The sequence below is a fragment of the Trichogramma pretiosum genome, unplaced genomic scaffold (assembly GCF_000599845.2).
Source record: "Trichogramma pretiosum strain Unisexual culture from Peru unplaced genomic scaffold, Tpre_2.0 scaffold24, whole genome shotgun sequence".
Taxonomy (NCBI): domain Eukaryota; kingdom Metazoa; phylum Arthropoda; class Insecta; order Hymenoptera; family Trichogrammatidae; genus Trichogramma; species Trichogramma pretiosum.
The window spans coordinates 1,431,174-1,451,345 of NW_019641611.1; the positions used below are offsets into that span (position 1 = coordinate 1,431,174).

Below are 20,172 nucleotides of genomic sequence, written 5' to 3' on the forward strand. Positions count from 1 at the left end.
GACATCTGCCCTGTAAACGTCAATTGAAAAGGTCGGGATCGGCAATATGCGCGCGGTATACGTAACGGCATGTATACGCGGAAAAAGGTATATATATTCGGGTTCTGGTCTCGTTGCGAGTGTGTCGCGTATAATGTACGGAATCAATATTAGAATCCGCAAGAGGCGTACACGAGCAATCTAGATTATAGCGAGCGCGTAGCCAGAGAGCCCCGCTAGCGATGTACGAAATGCGTTTTTCTCTCGTTCACGGGCGCGTGCGGATTTTTGCCTGTCAAGCCGGAGAGGTGAACGTACGGTGGCCGCGCACCAAGTTCGTCCGCATCATGGGTGTGCAGGTGTGAGTGGATGCGCGTCTGCAGCTCCGTGTGTGTGCAAAAGTGTGCGTGTCCGTGCGAGCGAGTGTCTGTGTGCCGTATCGAATTCCCAAACCCAATGGCAAAATCTCCATACTGAAACCTTACGCTCGTATCTCTCTGTATATATATTGTGTGTGTGTGCAATGCTGCGAGAGCTCGAGACAGCGACCGACCGCACGCACACGTGCACATGCATTCGTATGTGTATAATATATTCGTATGTGAATTATACGCGCCTATAATATGCGACGTTATATACGTATAGAAATATGGAAATGCATCGTCATCGCGTGCTATATACAAACATTCTGAGCCGCTCGTACGTGTATACAATAATTGTCTCTGCACTGTCTGTGCTGTGCGGAGTCGTGCGCGCGAGCTTCCATCCACACCTACGCGACAAACAAAAGACAATTAAAAAAAAGAGGAGAAAAAACGAAGAAGAAGCTAAGAAGAAACAGGAGTGAGCTCGAGTCGAGGTGCTGGCGAGGCGCGTGTTGAGTGCCACACATAGCACGTCGAGCCAAGAGTGCGACCCTAGACACACCGGCCCTATACTATATGAGCCCAGGGCATGTAGGTACCGGCTTGCGCCCGTTATTATATAGCAAACTACCGCAAGAGGATATACATTTTTGCAATCGAGGGAGAGAGCATAGACGTGTTCAAGAGCGATCGATCTCGGAAATTGATATACGCAAGGTATATTGCTATAGGGCGTTAAATACACGCGTGCGCCACTCGTGTACATATAGCAAGTATAAGTGCCGTCGTACGCGCGTGCAGTTAGCTCCTCTCTTATGTGGTGCGCACACGGCAGCAGCTCCTTATAGCCAGCTATACACATCGCGAGCGCAAATTTTTTCAAGATGAATCGCGGGACGCGACGATATAACTCGCCGCGCGATTTACGTTCGCCACGGCGTCGCGCGCAGCTGCATGAGTATATTATGATATATCCCACACAGCCAGCAGCGAGCGAGAAAGCGAGCCAGGCGTAAAATTGCTTCCGAGCAAAGTACAAAAGATTACGCGCGCGTGCGAGCTTTGCGTTTGCACACATCGTGTGCTGCTGCTTGTCATCTACCTGTAGTGTCATCGAGGAGGAATTTTTTCTTTCTTTTTTTTTGCTTTTCTCGAGAACAGATAAACGATAAATTATCGTGCGCCTACGACAACCGAAAATCTTTCAGTTTCTCATTCAATCTTTTTTTTTGTTAAAAATTAAGTCGAGATTAAAATGCAACCTCGTCAACCACGCGCACATACTTAATATTATACTTGCGCTTGGATCCCAAGTTTCGCCATGCGTCGATCCACGCGCGCGTGTGTGTATAATATGTGCAGCTCGGTATTAGTTTACGTAAGTTTAGTCCGCCTGTCTCGAATACGCCGCGCAGCTGTAATACAACAACGAGGAGAAGCAAAAAACAAAAACCGAAAAAAAATTGGCCATTACATTTTTCGCGTGTACTCGGCGTCTTAGTTATTTCGCAATACACACACAGGCGTGCACGCACACACGTGCGCCAGTAAATAAAGCGTGTAAAAGAAAAAAAAGCGCACATTTGATCGGTTCATTACCATAAATACCGAAAGAGGCGCGCTCATATGCGAGCGCTCGGTAAACGAGATGATAATAATTCAAGTGAATTCCATTATGTAGCCAAGGAGTATAAAGAGATAATAAAGTATTAGAATTATGGCGAGTTACACGGTAATATGTGTCAGTCCGTTTCTCGAGCTGTCGCGCGCTGTTGTCCGCTTGTCACTCGAGTCATGCCATAATCGTGTATAAATAGTACATTATATACGCGCTGGAGAGCGATGAAAAGTCGATTTTTGAGAAAAAGCTGCCGAAGCCTATTTCACGCTCGTACATAAGGCCTAAAGTTATGTATCCTCCGTGCATACGTATAGGTACGTATTATATACATACACAGCTCGGCATTGCAGGCGCGTATATACGGCCGAAGCTCGCCGGAGAACCGGTAAAATAATGCCCGAAGGCTGTATTTTATCATTATAATTTCGATATTATATCGAGGTATCTGCTTGGCGCGCGAGCTTCTCTCTCTCTCTCTTTGGCTGGCTGGCTCGGCTCGAGAGCTGCGAGCGCAGCGAGGCAACATTTTGGGCGCGTAGCCATGCCAATATGTACGTATAACAGCGTCGCGCATTATCGTTATAAATCTCGCGATGTGGTATATAGCTCGAGAGCTCGTCGTCTGAGCTATGGGCCGTCTCCGCGACGCTCGTATACATATAGGCAGCGTATGCCAAAAGCCACAGCTCGAGCGCGGCGTATATAGGCAGTAATGTATACATTTATTACATTATCGGGCCGAGGCGAAGCTTTCAAGCCGACTCCGAAACACGCGCGTAGCTTCTTACTTATCTGCGCGCGACGCGCCGCTGTCAGTCGCGAAATTCGATTAAATCTTGCGCCGCTCGGTACGTATAGGCACGAAACGCGCCCGATCTCGAGCGAAAGAAAAATAATTAACTAGGCGCAATCTCTGCGTCAATTATGCCGATCGATATACGTGCATTCCTTGCCCTACGGGGCTCGTATAGCCAGAGCTCGTCGTCGACGACGCGACCCGCGCGCGGAGATTGGACAAGAGTCCCTAGCCGCCTGTACGAAGCTATATCGGTAAGGAAATCCGAAGCGGAAGAAAGCTCGCCTAAACAATCGACTCGTCTCGGCCGAAAAGGAGCTGCAAAAAAAAATTTCGCCGGTGCAGCTATACGCGCGAGGTATTAGCTTACGCAAGCGGCGCTCCATTATATATGCACACATATGACCGGCCAAGGCTTATAATATGTATGCAGGCAAAAAGAAGAGAGGAAAAAACACAGAGTACGGCTCGTCAAAGCTGCTACGTGCATTATTATGAGCACTCTCTTGTAGGAGAGAGAGAGAGAGAGAGAGAGAGGCACCTTTCCATTCATCCAGCGGCTATATACTTATCCTCGCGCCTTAGTAGCTGCGCGTACATATATAGGTGTACGCAGCTAAGCACGTCCACATAATACCTCGGCTATATAATAGAAATCGGCTCTCGGCATTATAGTCTTTCAAGTCTAGGCCTCGTCGGGTTCTCCTCTCCCTCCTCCTCCTCCTACTCGTGCAGACTCCGGCCTGGAGCACTGCTGGCTCTCGCTTTCGGTCCTCCACCAACAGCAGCCTCCCTGTATAAACACGAGAGAGTACAAGCAATAGCTTATAGTATACGTAGCAGCCCCACTAATAAATTCATCGAGCTGCACTAGAGAATCGCAAGCTGCTGCAATGACGACAACGAAGCAAGGCGACTACTACTAGCTTCCTTCGATTAAAGAGAGCCTATATATGCTGGGTACAGCTGGGCTGTGTACGCACGTACGGCCTCGGCGCTCGTAAAGTGGTGCATGTGCTCTCGGTGCAGCGACCAATATTACCCCACCTGCCGCCGCCGCCACCGCCGCCTGCGCCGCTCTGCCACTGCAGGCCGCCGATGTATTATAAAAAAGTAAATGCCTCTCGACGCACACTTCCTTTTACATCCTTTCACTCAGGCCGCCCTGCCACTGCCACTGCCACTGCATGCGAGGCTGCTGCTGCTGCTGCTGTTACTGCTTTGCACCGTCTCTATATAATGTGTGTACAGACTACTCATAGCTGAGCGCAGTACGCGGGCCAACGTTGTATACAGTGTGTGTGCACGTTGCAGCGCAGCAGCAGCAGCAGCAGCAGCCACTGGCCAGCCTACATGTTCCCACGAGGACATCCAATCTCCTGCGCGTAGCTCACCTATATATAATACAGCTCAGGCATATATATAGAGTGAAATAATAGAAGACGTCGCGACGATGCGTATACCTACCTGCCTACTACCTGTGCAGCGGTAGGCGCACACGGCCAAACGAGAGAGAGCGAAAGAGACAGAGGCAAGGAACGAGAGAGAATAGAGTCGCGCTTAGCTGTCAGACGATCGAGAGCAGGCAATAGAAAGGACGCGCGCCGTTCATATACATACCTATATAGTAAGCACGCAGCAGCAACCATATAGCCCAGCGGAGAGCAGTTTATAGTGAGAGAGAAAGAGAGAGAGAGAGAGAGTAGTGCAGCGATACAAGTTCGACCTTTTCGTATACCTATATAGTTGGCGCAGTTATTCGGAGGCCCAAAGCCGAAGCTGCGTACGGAGCAGGAAGAACAGTTGCTATGTGCCAGCCAGTGGTGTAGCAGCCACGCTTGCTCGTCTCGAGCGAGCAGTCACCTCTGCATCTGCACGCCAACAGCAGCAGCAGTAGCAGCAGTAGCAGAGCAAAGTTCGTGGCCGTACGTCACTGCTGCTCCGTGTGTGTCAACCGCAAGCCGAAGCTGCCGAGTGCACACAGCACAGCACGCACGCACGCACGCACACTACATGTTACCTTTTGCCTGCTGCACTTGGACTTGTTACTTATCGAGTACGTACCCACCTCTCAACAGGGTAGATAGATTTTATACGAGCTCGCGACCCCGACGACTAGCAGCCGGAGGTTATGTTTAATCGCTCGCTCCTACGCCTGCAGTGCAGTTTTTACAGTTTTCATTAACTGTAGCACACGACGTATACACGAGCGAAGCTCCTATTCCACGCGTGGAGCGATTGATAATTTCGTTCGATCGCCGGAGTTGTTGTCGCTACCGCTACAGCTCGTCGTGTCTCTTTTATCGTTTATCGCGCGCCTCGCAGCTATAAGCGGAGAGGAGAAAAAACAACGACTTGTTGACTTTATCGTTTAAGCGCGCGATCGAGTGTAAATTCAGGCCTTTCTTCTTCTTCTTCGTCTTCTTCTATTACTCGTATACTGATATGTACTTGACGAGAGACAGTTGTCTTGGTCGTCGTCGTCGCCGCCGCCGCTCTACATACGTATGTAACACAAAACGCGTCGTACGTATTATAACGTGTTGCACACTGCGCGCTCCGATTCGGATTGTTGACATTTGTTATATAGAACAGTACACACATTATTCGCATACCTATACTATGTGTCGCGACGCCGTCGAATCTTCGCTCGGGTGTTTGTTCGCGCCGACGACGAGCCTGTACCACTCGTTCTTGCGCTACAGACGCGGACTGCGTAGACGACGAGCAAGGCATGACCGACATCGCTGTTACCAGTGCCGACGAAAATATCACTGGAGCTTGTTTCGGGAGCAACAATTGCGCGACGACACCGACCACGACAATGAGCTCGACCAATTCGGCCGGCACGTTGCTGCAGCCGACGATGCCAGGCTGAGCTGCATTAATCACCTTCTCTTACGAATGTGCGTTGTTTTCCTCGTATTCTTTTTTTTTCTCTTTTTTTTTGTTCGCTTCTTCTTTTCTTTCTCTCGAATTCAAGTTTTTATCGCGAAGCTCGCGCGCGCGCCCGCTCGAGCGAGCAGGCGAGCGAGAACGCGAAGAAAAATCTTATCGCGCGTGGAATGCGCGTTCGAGAAATTCTCTCTCTCTTCGTGTATATGCCTATAAATAAATCGCACGCGCGCGCAAGTATGAGTTGTGTACTCGAATGCCCGAATTATCGCATAATTTAAAGTGGAAAAATCGCAAAATTTTTTCAAATATATTTTAATCTATATACACATGGCGTTGTTCGTGTGGTGTGTTTGGAAGCAGAAGCGGACGTCGCGAGGCGTTATTAGACCGAGATACATGGCTCGACGGCATCATGGATTCAAACTACGACGAGGATCTGTCGGAAAATGCCTTCTACCGGACACTGCAGCAGGAGTATCAGCCGATCTTCGACAGGGCCATCCGCGAAGGCTGGACCATTTGCGTGCCTCGCTCCGGCACGTTCACCAAGGATGCGTTGACCGAGGAGGACTTTCTGGGACACATCCTCGTACCCGATGACGAATTACCCGGTGAGACTCGATTTCCGAGCGATGCATCGATGATCTTTCTCTTGACCACCGACATCGTGTTTCTTTTTTTCTTTCAGCCACGCATTTTCATACCTTGACTGATCGAGAAGTAAGACTGTGCAACAGGGCGCTCGTTCTCGAATACGAAACCGCCAAGCCTGTCACTTTGAAATTGCTTTTTGAAGAGACTTTTTACACCGAAGACATCAACAAGTACACAGTATGGTAAGTGTCGCTCGCATGAAAAATTCAGCCGCCGAGCTTTTTTCGAGCACGTAATAACGCCGAGCTTTTGGCGCGCACAGGTGCATAGAGGGCCTATTGGAGCAAGACAGCGGCTTCTGCAGCAACGAGGTGCCTGTGGTGAACTCGCTCAAGGACTGCATAGACCTGCTCTGGTCCGAGGTGCACGACAAGAGCGTATTGAAGGAGATGGAGCTGGCCATCGAGGACTTCGAGAAGGGACACAAGAGCCTCGACAAGGAGTGCCTGCAGATGCAGCGCGACCTCGTCAGCATGCTCTACGCCAAGAGTCTGCGCATCCTCATGAAGGACTCGAGGCTGCGCGAGCGCACCATCGAGAGCCGCTACTTTCTCCAGACGATCAAGATCGCCATCGAGAGCTTCGTGCTGCACGGCTTGAGGAAGCTGCTGCCCCAGGCCGTTGCCCTCAGCACCGCCCACGAGGACGCCACTCTCAACAAGCTCATTAAAAATCTCTACGATTTACAGCTCAAGGACTTGAGCGTCAGGCCCGATCTCTACGACGGAGTCAACAGGGGAAAGCAAGGTACTCGAGTTCCATGACTCGGCTTATTTTTTCTTCTCATTCACACGAAATGATCGATGAAATTAAATGCGGTGTAATTGCAGAACTGTCCCGACTCGAGGGCCACTTCACGGTGCTCGGCAAGTTGGGCTGCCTGAAGCGAGCCGTTCGTTTGGTGTCCCAAGGCGAGAGCTCGGTGTCGTCCGACGACCTGCTGCCCGTGCTCATCTTTCTCGTGGTGAAATCGGGCCTGGCGAGCTGGTGCGCGCAGCTCGCCTTCATGAAAAACTTTCGATACTCGGCCAGCGCCGGCCACGAGTCCGACGAGGCCGGATTCCTCGTCACGTCGCTCGAGGCGGCCGTCGAGCACGTCAAGTCGGGCTCGCTGAGGCTGGGCAACGGCAACGAGGAAGACCTGACCGAGCACGGGCCCAAGCTCAACGGCCAGTCGTCGATACCCATCTACGAGAACATCAACGGCGACGAGGATCACAACTTGTTCGGCAACGGCTACGGCGACTGCAACGGCCTCGACAAGCAGACGAGCGAGCTGTTCGAGCACGCGCGCAAGGGCAACGTCGTCGAGGTCCAGCGCATCATGACCGAGAAGAGCAGCAGCGGGAACAACGACAAGGAATCGAAGCTCTGCCATCCCCTGTGCCTGTGCGAGCGCTGCCAGCGCAAGATGTCGAGCAACAAGCGATTCGGCCTCGACGGCACGCCCAGCATCACGGCGCGGGACGAGCGCGGCCGCACCTGTCTGCACGTGGCGGCGCTCCACGGTCAGGTCGCCGTGGTCGACTACCTGCTGAACCGGGGGGCCAAGACCAGTCTGGCCGACGCCGACGGCGCCACCGCGCTGCACTGCGCCGCGGCGCGGGGCCATCAGAACACGCTGCTGATGCTGCTGCACGCCGGCGCCGATCCCAACGCCCAAGACAGCCGGGGCAACACGCCGCTGCATCTGGCCGCCGACCACGGCCACGACGCCTGCGTCAAGACGCTCCTGTTCTTCGGCGAGCACTCGAGGATGCCCATTTCCGTCAGGTGCGTCTCTAGATATATTCATCCAGACGAAAGCTCTTGCTTATCATTATTATTTTTTTTAATTTAAGCCGCCGACTCGTTAATTAGTCGCATTGTGCGCGCTTATCAAAACGCACTGCATATATATGGCGCATCTTGAAGTGCCTTTTCCGTCTCTCCTTCTCCGGGCTCGGCGTGCGCCCCAAAGAAAGAGAGTCGGGTGCTCTGTTTCTAGTACAATGCATATTTCGAGTGGCACTCGTCTCCATTATATATGCACGCGCATCCCAATTATACAGTCGTACAGCGCGTCGATGCTCGAGTATCGGTCTCGCTCTCCTCTCCCGCGCTCAAAAAAAGAGCAAAATTTCCTCGCCGCGCTTCTTCTCTTTATTCGTCGTAACGAGGGCGCGTAAACTAATTTTTTTTGTTTTTTCGTTCTTTCGCTCTGCTCAGTGCCACGAACGTTCAGGGCGACACGGCGCTGCACTTTGCCTCGAAATGGGGCTACAGCGGCATCGTCGAGCTGCTGATGGAGCACGGGGCCGACGTGCAGGCGCGTAACCGTCGCGGCCAGACGCCGATGACGCTGGCCCACAGCAATCTCGTGGCCAAGCTGCTCGAGGCCCAGCCCAGCATGAAAAAGTGCAGCACGCTCGGCTGCAATGGGACGATACACAAGGAGACGGGCACGAAGAAGCGCACGACCCAGGCCAACAACACCATGAAGCCGGGCGCTTCGACGACCAAGAAACACGGGTTAGTCTGGCTCAACAGGCTCTTTCGTCAGTAGCTGCATATCCTCGTATAGCCTTGATTCAATAGATTTATTAGTCTTTAAAAAGAAGATATTGTTAGATTTATTATGCGCATCAATACATATATTTATAATTACATTCACATGATAGCTGTGCTTATTATTTCTAGATTTGGATTATTCATTTGTTATGCATTATAGTACCATGCGATTATTTTAATTTTCTCGTCTGTTAAAAAAGCTCGTTTAAGCTCGTTTAGATGGCTCTTGGTTTCGGTAGTTATTATAGGGGCTTACTTTGGGTGATGGTTTATGTAAACTGCTGGTGGTAATCGAGCGATGATCCAACAGGTGAGAATGGGCACTATAAATAATGCTTGTCAACGCATGCTTATTCATCTTTTTTTTTCTACAAAGATAAGTACTGCTTTACCCCCCCAAAGAGACAGAAGCTTAACTCGGTCGTATTGCCTCTCTCTCTTAAGTTTCAAATATAGCTACCGAGGCGGTGGCCTGACCGAGGGCATGCACAAAATCGACCGGCTGTTCGCCGCCGTGGCCGAGGGCGACATTAGGCTGGCCTCGTATTACCTGGGCCTCGAGGGCCCCCTCAGCAAGACCTTCGTGACGGAGCACGACTCGCCCAAGTTCTGCCATCCGCTCTGCAACTGCGACAAGTGCGTGAGCATCGAGGAGCTGGCCTACGAGCGCGAGAACAAGCCTCCGGTCGCCATCAACGCCATCAACAGCCGGGGCGAGACGGCGCTTCACATAGCGGCCGGCGTTGGCTGCATCGAGATCATACAGGTGAGCGTCTCGAGAAGGGAACGTAGCCAGATTTTTTTGCAATGCCCGTAAATTAGTCGTAACGATCGCTGCCTTAGAAAAGAAATCTCGCACAAAAGCCGCGCGTCACGCTCGCTCGCCGCCGTCCGGATACGCGGCGACATAATTCCACATTATGCGACACATGTAATGCGCGCCGCAATGTTTCTTTTCCGTTTTTTTCTTCGTCTTTTTTTTCCGTCGCTTACTGCGGTCATGCAGTTGCGCATGCACATACATTATACATATGCACGCGCGTGCAGCGGTAACAATTACGCTCGCGTAGCTACACACTGCACACATACGCGCACACCACGTAGAGGCGGCGGCGGCGTACAACCCCTTTGTACGCACATATGCAGTCGCAGCGCGTAATATGCATACACGTTGCCGGCGCGCGCGCGTCTGCCGGGCATATTTTCCAGCCTTATTAACTACAAAAGTGGTCGCGACCAGGCACCTTTGTACACGCGCACCGGCGCTAAATGAAGTGCCTTTGCAGTTTGCAGTGCGCGAGCAAAGCTACTTTAGACTCGAGAGGCGACGTTATTAGTTACGCGTAAACACGTATGGAGAATCGCGCGTCTGCTGCAGCTAAATGGGTCAATTTTTCACACGTCATAAATAGAAAGAAAAGAGGAGGAGGCGGAAAAGTAATTAAATGCGCTCTCGTTGACAGCTACTGCTCGACGCCGGCGCCCACGTGAACTTGCCGACGCGCTCGGAGGGCCGCACGCCCCTGCACTTGGCCTGCCAGAACGAGCACCCGTCGGCGGTGAAGCTCCTCCTGGCCAGCGCCAACTGCAATCCCGACGCCAAGGACCACTCGCGCGACACGCCGCTTCACCTCGCGGCCCGCTCCGGCAGCGTGAGGATCGTCGAGATGCTCGTGCGCCACGGGGCCAACTTCAAGCTGCGCAACATCAACGGCATGACGGCCCTCGACGAGGTCGACCGCATGCACTCCGACGACATATTCTTCTCGCTGGCGCTCACCAACATCGGCAAGATACTGCGCAACGTCGCGGGCAACAGCAGCACCGGCGAGGCGAGCCGCTGAGGCAAGAGACGCGTTGGTGTGAAACTGGCCGTTAAGAAGGCCGTGAGGTTCTTCGGCCTCGACGTCATACACGAGGTCGAGGGCAACTGAACGAGAGACGACACCCCGATCCCACCGGCGATTATCGACACACATTTTTATACGTATACGCCCCCGCGTATACCGAACGATCCTACGCGCTTTCGTTGTTTTATCCTATGGGATTTTTCGCTTTCTGTTCCAATGTGAACGCCCAAGGCCTGCGACGATTATTATATTGTATAAATGCACGCAGTCGCGTATGCGCATATTACGCTGTTGCGCGACGCGTGCGATCGATTTGTTAATTTTTGTGTATGTTATCGTAGCGCTTGATTATATTTAGCTATTGTCAGTCATGTTGTGATTTATACAAATGTTTATATAAATGTACCTTGTATAGATATCTGTGAATACGCAGTTGTACTTATTTCGCGAAATTTGAGCTTATGAATCGACGTTGAATTGGCAGTTTCCGCGCGGTACGCAACGTTCAGTGATATGGAAATTATTAGATTATGTACTCGTATGTTAGTTTTCCCTAGCACCAAACGCCCACATTCTCACGCTCAAAGGTGAAATTGATGCTCGTTAGTAGTGAGAAAAAAATTCGAATTCAATTTCGATGCTACGCGATCGTCAATTTTTTTTATAAGCGATGAGCAAAACTCGATCTTTCCGAGGCATTCTTTTAGGAACATAATAAATTGTACCAATTAAAATGGTCTAGTAAGTGCGAAATAACTCATGTTCACACCAACGCATTTCTGAACTATACATATGTGTTATCGAATGTTTTTCTGCATACAGCAGCCAAAATGGACATTTTTCCATCGTAACAATGTTGACAAATTTTACTATATCGTTTTGATTTTACTCCTTTTCTCGAGTCATGATTTTTAGCAATGAATAGAGTTAATGAGGACAATCTTTCTTAACGATATTTATACATATGTACAGAATTTCACAGATTAACGCCTGTTATTGACAATATTATTAGTATTATTATTACAATCGATATTGTTTAAACGCATAATGCTGAAAAGCAATGAAAGTCTATTTGCTATACCGAAAACAAATTTATAGATAAAATGACGCCTAATTAAAAAAACCGAAACTTTTACAGTATGAAAAAAAATTTTCTACGAAAAATGTCTTTCGCAGCAATAAGAATCTGCCAGTGAGATTCCGACCGATTCCCAGAGATTATGTATTAACTTAATAATCTATTTGAAATGACTGTTTTTTTAAAATATATTATATGTGACTATGAAAGATTAAAGAAAAAAATTTTATATAAATATACATATATATGAGAATATAAACAATATTGCACGTACAATTGAAGGAAAGTGATGTTCAAAAAACCGAGTACTTAAAAGGCTTTACTTAATTCTACTGAAAGCTTAACGAAAAAATGGCTCTAGTCGAGCACATGAACATGAACCCATGGCAATCACACATTAAAAAAGTTGATAATATACAATTAAGGGAATTCTTGTTCCGCATATAAAAAAAGTTATGTCTATATTAAATGTTTGAAGAAAAATTTTACGAGATTCAAATAATTAATACAAATCGACTCACAAATCTTAGTAAGAAGCAATGTAAGCCTTCCATTATTTGTAGTTAATTTTTAATTGTTGGTTGAATTAGTAATAATAATAATAATAATTAAAAGAAATACAAGCAGACATAAAAAAATAAAAGCCAAGTCCACTTTATTGTGCTCAAAAAATTTATCGTAGTTTATAGAACGAAATATTAAATTGTCAACGATTTAGAGATAAATATTACATGTAAAACATAGTGCAATAAACATTTTTTTAGAATTTTAGAAACTAAATCATATGTATCATCAGTCATCTCAATTTAGATGTAAATTAAGTAAATTTAACTCTCTTTTCCAACGAATTTCCATTAGCCTACTCATTTACATGTAATTTAGTTGTATATTGTTAAAATTAAAGTTTAATTCTTTTAGCTTTACAGTTACCTAAAAAACTATGCCAATACTCAAGTGTATGTATAAAAGAACTTCATTTCTATAGTGACATATAAAAAAAAACCGTTCGCGTCTACTTGAAAAGTTTAATGATGTAAATGTTGATGCGTGAGAGAATTTAATTGTAAAATCATTTCAACTCATCAAACAACAAACATAAAGTAAAAACCGGTTCTGTAAAGTTTAAGTGATGAACTTTGAAAGTATAAGCACTTATAAAGTTTAATCATTTTAACTCTTTCCACTGAGTAGTAATTAATAAATGTTGAAAAAAAAACCAACGTCAAATTTAAAGTTTATAGATATTTTTTTACAAGATGCCAAGAAAATAGTCAAGATAATATTATAGACTCAAATAAGCAATACAAATCAAAATAGAGAAATATAAAATATCTGATAAAATGATCTGAATACTTTGAAGAAAAATTATGTAAATAATTTCTTACACATTTAACTTGGTGTAAAATTTGATTCATGTTCTATCTTCTTTCATAAATATGTGAATATGTAACTGAAAAATGTGATAAATTGATGTGGATCTGGGATAATGGAATTTCTTTCATTTGCAATTCAAAATTAGACTCAAAATTTCAAACTTTTCATAATTTTATTTGGAATTTTCTCATTAGTGCAATATTTTTTTTAATTAATATACATCATTACTAATGTATGATTTATTATCATTTTAAATAAAAATATAAATAATATATATATCTTCGTGTTTTCTATTTACAATAGTGCATTCTATCTTTTAGGCTTTATGTATTTAAAGAATTTGTGCAATTCTTCTTACACAGTATATTTACAACATTCCTATGCACAAAATATTAATATTTTTGATGTTGTGTCTAGTAATGACATGAAAAACGGAAACGTAAATCATTAAAATATTCTGTACTGCATAATAATATTTAAAAAATTTTTTAGATGTGATGTAATAATTATAAATGTTGCTAGTACAAACTTACACGTAAGTATCACAATTATAATTACTTATTTATATATTTATTTATATAACCAAAAGTGGTTATTTTTTAAAACAATTGATTCAGCACCACATTCAAATTTCAGTGAAAATAGAGATTATAGAAACTCTTAACTGGATTTTCCACGTAAATTATAGCATATAATTATCACTCTGCAAAAACAATTTTGAACGGTTAATTTATATATTCGATTTACGGTAATATTTCTACCGTCATATATAAATCTATACATCAGCGAAAAACTTGATAATTCTTGCAATAATCAAATATTAAACCCTTAGGTAGCAATGATCAAACTTGATGATAGTTTAAGAACATTTTTTCTTAATATAAAAAAAGTAATAAATACTTATTTCAAACGTAAAAAGTAAAAATAAGTTATCTACACATAATGCAACAGTCTGCAATTTTTAAGTCTATCAATAGTAAATACATTAAAATGGTGCATCCGAAATGACAAAATGGTCCCAACTTTAAACATAATTGGCGAAAAAAACCATTGGTGATTAAAACTCAGTCAATGTATCATTTTAGATAACTAGTAAATCAATAAATTTACATTTTATAAAATTTGGCGCGCTTACATACAAAGTCTTATATACATGCAATCACTGTTAATATTTTCGACACACATTCGGAAAAGTAATAAAGAACACTTTTCAAAAGTCACAAAATACTTACTAACTATTTTCAGGAATTAAGTCACAATCGGGGTGTTCTGTAACTCCATTACTAGTCTCTGAATTTTCGGCTTTCACTTCCACTACCTCCGAATTTTCGGCCTTCACTTCCACTACCTCCGAATTTTCGGCCTTCACTTCCACTGCCTCCGAATTTTCAGTATCCATTTCCACCAAATCTGAATTTGCACCTTCTAATTTTTTCAATGTTCTTAATCTTTCTTTCTCCAATTTTTTCGCTTCGATTTTATCAAACCATTTTTTTCTATGCTCCTCTTTCTTCTTTCTATTTCTATTTCTTACTCTACTGGGGCTCCAATCGATTTTGCCATTTTCATCTTTGTGAACTGTTCTTGAATTCACAGCATTCGCAGTATTAATCCTTTCTTCATTAAGTTTGAGTACCAAAGCCAATCTTTCGGTTTCTGCAGGATCTTCTTCATACTGATCATCAGTTCTAAATGCATAGAGCTCATGATAATAATTTCGGAACATAGGTTCACGACGGAATGGTTGCATCGCACACCAGGTATGAGTCAGTAGATGTGGGAAGCGACTAAGCCAATAATCGGTAAATTTTGTAGGAATCTCGCCAAGACTCTGCTGTGCTTCTTCTGTCAATTCACGGTAATGATGTTTCTGCAAAGTGAATGTAAGTCAACAATTTATTTGCAAATAAGTTAACATAATGAAGAAGTTTATGAGAATTAGAAGGCAATAATTAAAACGCTGTTTACCTTATTCCGAAGAGCTCGAAGCAAATCTCGTACACTTTCTCCTTGATAACTGCGATATTTACGTAAATCAGAGGCTACTTCCGGGTCAATGTGTACCCTCCAGTCCCCTTGGACAACTCGACGATAACCTCGTTCCAGTGCTTGCAGTGCCGGACTTTCTGAGACATCTTTTTCAACTCGATCACTTACATCCTGAAAAATCGAAAAAAAAAAAATTATGCACATCTCACATATCAATCTCGAGATATTCGTTTTTTCAAGGGCAGAATTTTTTTTATACCTGAAAGAATGTAAGAATTTGAGCTGCATCCCAAAAAATGGGATGATCTTCTATAGCTCGAGCTGGTGGCCTATCAACCGGATCATCATCTATCATGGCTTTGATCAATAGCAAACCCATATTTTTGTCATACTCTGGTATGTTTTTCAATTCCGACAAGTCCATTTCATGACCTAAAAAATGTATTATGGTGAGCTTATTTCATTTGAAAAACATATTTGTTTTGATCATTTTTGCGAATTGTAAATACATAGACACCTGTCGTGACAAAAAGTGCGTTCTACATAGATTACACCGACATTGATAAAGATAGTTTACAATATAACGCTTATATTCATATTTTATTAGTTTCGTGTGACCAAACATTTTTACTCGAGCTTATTACTTATACATTGATGTGCAGGTTCAGTGGATATTCATGAGTTAATGTATTGACGTGATTTCTCTTTGCGTCGGGAAATAAAAACATTTAATTGTTCTTTTTAAATCGTGTCAATGTTGTAACTATTTGAAATTAAATCGAGGAAAATAAAATTTGTGACGCATGACGGCGCAAACAATGGAAAAAAACGTATCACAAACGTACCTAAAATATTTGCCTGTCTCCTTACAGAATCGCCAAATGGATGTTTTCCTTCTGACAATACGAAGTAAAATACGCATCCGAGCGAAAAAACGTCGACGGCAGTTGTCGTACGCGCTCCATTAAGCATTTCCGGTGCTATCCAACCTTCGGTACCAGTAACTCCCGATCTTCTTGAAAATGACACTCTACCAGTTTGGAGTTTCTTGCAGAGTCCAAAGTCTGATATCATTGCCCGTACATCTCCACGAGGACCGGGCATAGATAGTAGTACGTTGTGGGGTTTAATATCACGATGAACGATGTCCAAAGAATGCAAATGAGCCAGACCCTTGGTAGCCTGCTTGAGAATGTCTTTTGCCGAGATTTTGCTGCGGTCATAAGTGCCAAGAACATAATCTTGAAGAGTGGCCTCCGCCAATTCTAGAGCAATATATCTAAATAATTTATCTTGCTCTGTGCAAAAGTAACGAACAACGTTAGCATGTGCATCGGATTCACGCAAAAGGGCAACTTCTCTATCAGCGAATGTAAAACATTCGGGTAGTAGTCGTTTCACTGCTACTGGCCGACCGTCGAATTCACCCCTGTGATAAAGTTTAAAATCAAAAATTTTTGAAAGTCTATTTTCAGAAGAAAAATGTAATAAACTACTCACTTGTACACAAATGTACCATCACAACCTTTTCCAAGTAATCCAGATGCATTGATTGTAATTTTACCTACGCGGACTAGACCTTCGCCGATTTCCTCCGGTGCATAGAAAGAGCCGTTATTACTATTACTATCAGTGCGACTATTTTCACGCGAATTCTGTACAAATAAATACTTCGTTTTAGAAATCATACTTTTTAATATTATTTATAAAATAGATATTAAGAAAAGTACTAAATCGCTTACTTGTGATAAATGTTGTATTTCCCTGAACTGAGCATTCATATACCAAAACATCATGAAAACACATCCAAACAAGATAATAAAAGTAATTTTAAAGCCCTTATTTTCTTGTTGATTAAGCCATTTCTTGGCTCCTGCATAGGATACTGAAAAGGCTTTTAGCCATTCTTTACTTTGTAATGTTTCATTCAATCTTTTGTCATCATCGCTTGACAAATCATCTATTTTTGATGCATTAATGATATTGTTGTTATTGTTGTAGATTATTGGATCAGAGCGACCAGTTATTTGTAAAGGCTGATTATGTGGCTGATATTCCGGAGGAACTTCATAATGACCTTTAAAAGAATTTGTCATTTTTGACTCTTTGAAACAAATTGGTTTGTGAAAAAAGTTTGACTTTACCTATAGGAATTATGTCTATTAGAACATTTGAACCTGCTGATTCTTCATTACTATTTTTCTCTTTATTTTCAGAGTCATTTTTCTGAAAATGTGAAGATAGTGGGCCTTCTAATAACAGCTGACCTGACTTACTACTTATTGTAGGTGTAGATGTGTCAGATAATGATGGCAATGCATATAAACCATGTCTGTGCTCACCAATGTAAAGTGTTGGACTAGAAATAAATAAGTTAAGTTATAAGTAAGTTATATGGTTATATTGTAAAAGAAATACTTACTAAAGTTCAAAGTCTTTTGGATTTACTGATATTTTTTTCATCAATAAATTTAAAGTATTATCGGATACACTGGAGAAAGGAATAGTTATTAAACCATCTTTGCTAATAGTGTAAGCAGCAATTACTGGGCTTCCCAAATCAATATTCCATAAAATATTGCCGAATCTATCAAGAGTAATAACTTGTCCCATTGAACTTGACGTAAAATGAGCAAAATCATAATTTTCAACTAGCTTTGGGTCCATTTTACCAGCTGAGTAATCATAAAATGTTACATTCCATTTTCTATCTTTATGCTTGCTGTCAATCATCATTATATTGTACTCTGTACGGCCAACAAATATAGCATTTTTGGTATCAACAGGACAAGTATTTGTTGCTTTAGAAAATCCAAGAAGCTGCTCCCTCTCTCCCGTTTGTGAATCAACGCTGAACCAAGTATCAATTTTACGTCCTGTATATAAAATACCATCACTGCTACGGCATGGACTGCTAGCTACCAGCTGTGGTATGGTAAAAGGTAATTTTTTCAGTACTTCTGTTTCAGGTCCGTATAAATAAAGAGATCCATCTTTAGGGTCAGGTAAAAAGTAAGGCCTAAAGCAAAAAGTTGGTGAATTAATTTGGTAAAAAATTCATGAGGTATTATACAACTTACATAGTTTCATGTAAGCTGTCAGTCGGGACTTTGACTGCTGGTTCTAGAAAATTCGAGTAAAAAAAATCGTGATTAAAAAGCACACGTTAACGCGACGATAAAATTTCGAATACTCTATACCATGATATTGTTGCCATCTAATATCTCCAGTTTTTTGTTCAATAGCGATAAGTGATCCATCAAGGGTTGAGAACATCAACAATGCATCATCTTGATCTGGCATTAGCCCAGTAGGACTCGAATTCTGTAATCACACATCGTACAGTGTCATCAAAACAGCTAAATCTCAACAAATTGATAAACAGCAGACTATCGAAAATCCACCCACCTGTGTTGTTTGCTGGCCCAAGGCACAACAGACGAACGAGAGCAACGTCTGGTAGAAGAGTTTATTCATTTTTCTTGTTCTTGCACGATACATAATTTAAAAAATCGTCGAAGTTAGTTTGCACGAAAAGTCAAACGTCACTTAAAACTAAAAATTTTAATCATAATCGGAGCACTCAATCACTGTCAACAGTCTTTTTTCTGTCGTCCAAAGGCATTATTTTCCATCATTGATTGTTTATACTCATAATGCACGAACAACAATAGCAGCATAAGCAACAATGCCGCACAAGCAGTGCAGGTAGGGTATTATTATCGTCAAGGTAAGGCAATAATTGCGTCATTTTCATCGCCAAAAATACGCGGTATTACACGAAAATCGCTGTATCCCGCCGTCTCGGAATCGCAATCAGAGTGTACTTGCTATTTTCATGCCCATGAACAATAACACGCAGTACCTCGTCGAGCACGTTCAATGTATATGCACCATACGGGGCCCGTCGTTCTTATTTACGAAGGCAGGATGGCTGCAAAACTTGAGAGGCGGATTGTGTACCCGTATGAGTGTTTGCTGTTCAGACGTCGTAGTGCTGCACTGCTGACTGCACTGTACCCGTCTGTAAAACACGTAAAGCAGCGTGTGACTATATGTGTATCGCCTGCCCAGTGTAGCGGTGACTGCGCCAGTAGCAGCCCACGACAGCGATCAGCCTCTACTCTATAGTCTCTATACTACACACACACTAATACACCTGTTATACAAACACAGCTGCCTATATCAAAGTTCGTGCGAGAATCGAGATAGCAATTTCTGCAATGATAGCAGAACCTCGCGAATCTCACGATCGACGTGAGCGTTAACACGCGGTAAATTTAAAATCGTGCATTAGCGTTCGAAGTTGACTAAACAAGTATAAAGTCACAGAAGCATTACCAGAGAATAATTTTTAGCAAAAGTATGGAAACATTCTATTCTTCGATTCACTATTGGACGGGCTTTAAAGAGTACTGTTATGCTCAGTTTGCATTTTCATCTGAAGCTTGAGGCTCATCTTTGTAACATCCATTATGGCTCGTATGTTCACAACAGTAGTCAAATGTAAGAGTAAACTCCGACTCCGAACATTATCTGGATTTGTTCGTTACTGTGATGTGGCGGTAGATCGTTACTCGTTAGACATGAGTCATCTTATCCGAAGATAAGGATGATGTAGCAAGTCCTATACATCGGAGTCATCCGCTCGTCTATATGCGGCTCTCATTGGCGAGGCTATCCCCCCCTCTTATTTACAATCGTGATCTCTCTGAGCTGACACTTTTTTTGAAAAAATCATGATTATTTATGTAAAAATCGCCAGGTGATTAAAGCCTCGCACGGCTAATTTGTTTATTAGTTAAACAATAAATGATTGAACGAATTGTCAATTTCATTCGCACGAAAGGTATACATATATCATCTAGTGTTCATTGATACGGGCGATCTGCGTACGTACAAACGAGTGAGAGAAAGATAGAGAAAGAGAGAGAGAGAGAGTAAAATGTGAGATAGGAATACGTTAGCGCGAGTTCGGAGCATGGTCACGTAAGAAACGCGCGAGACGAGGCAAACCA

At 43.6% G+C, this 20,172-nt stretch overlaps 2 protein-coding genes across 3 annotated transcripts; one reads left to right on the forward strand and one right to left on the reverse strand.

Annotated features, from left to right (window-relative positions):
* Positions 1–4,606: 4,606 nt before the first annotated feature.
* LOC106648217 (ankyrin repeat domain-containing protein 27-like) lies at positions 4,607–13,365 on the forward strand. Of its 2 annotated transcripts, none has more exons than XM_014364930.2 (8): positions 4,607–4,817; positions 6,020–6,270; positions 6,348–6,495; positions 6,576–7,060; positions 7,144–8,086; positions 8,522–8,824; positions 9,308–9,629; positions 10,327–13,365. In XM_014364930.2, exons 2-8 carry the CDS (start codon positions 6,072–6,074, stop codon positions 10,705–10,707), a joined length of 2,781 nt encoding a protein of 926 aa, XP_014220416.1. In that variant the 5' UTR covers positions 4,607–4,817; positions 6,020–6,071; the 3' UTR covers positions 10,708–13,365. The 2 variants fall into 2 exon arrangements, with proteins under 2 accessions (XP_014220416.1, XP_023314366.1); XM_023458598.1 differs by lacking the exon at positions 4,607–4,817 and adding an exon at positions 5,309–5,667.
* A 74-nt stretch (positions 13,366–13,439) lies between these two features.
* On the reverse strand, positions 13,440–19,507 carry LOC106648212 (serine/threonine-protein kinase/endoribonuclease IRE1). Its single transcript, XM_014364921.2, has 11 exons — positions 18,563–19,507; positions 18,355–18,478; positions 18,235–18,277; positions 17,577–18,173; positions 17,299–17,513; positions 16,897–17,231; positions 16,655–16,809; positions 16,000–16,583; positions 15,414–15,586; positions 15,134–15,325; positions 13,440–15,035 (listed from the first exon to the last, which is right to left on the reverse strand). The coding sequence occupies exons 1-11, from the start codon at positions 18,653–18,655 to the stop codon at positions 14,397–14,399; spliced, it is 3,150 nt and encodes a 1,049-aa protein (XP_014220407.1). The 5' UTR covers positions 18,656–19,507; the 3' UTR covers positions 13,440–14,396.
* Positions 19,508–20,172: the final 665 nt, after the last annotated feature.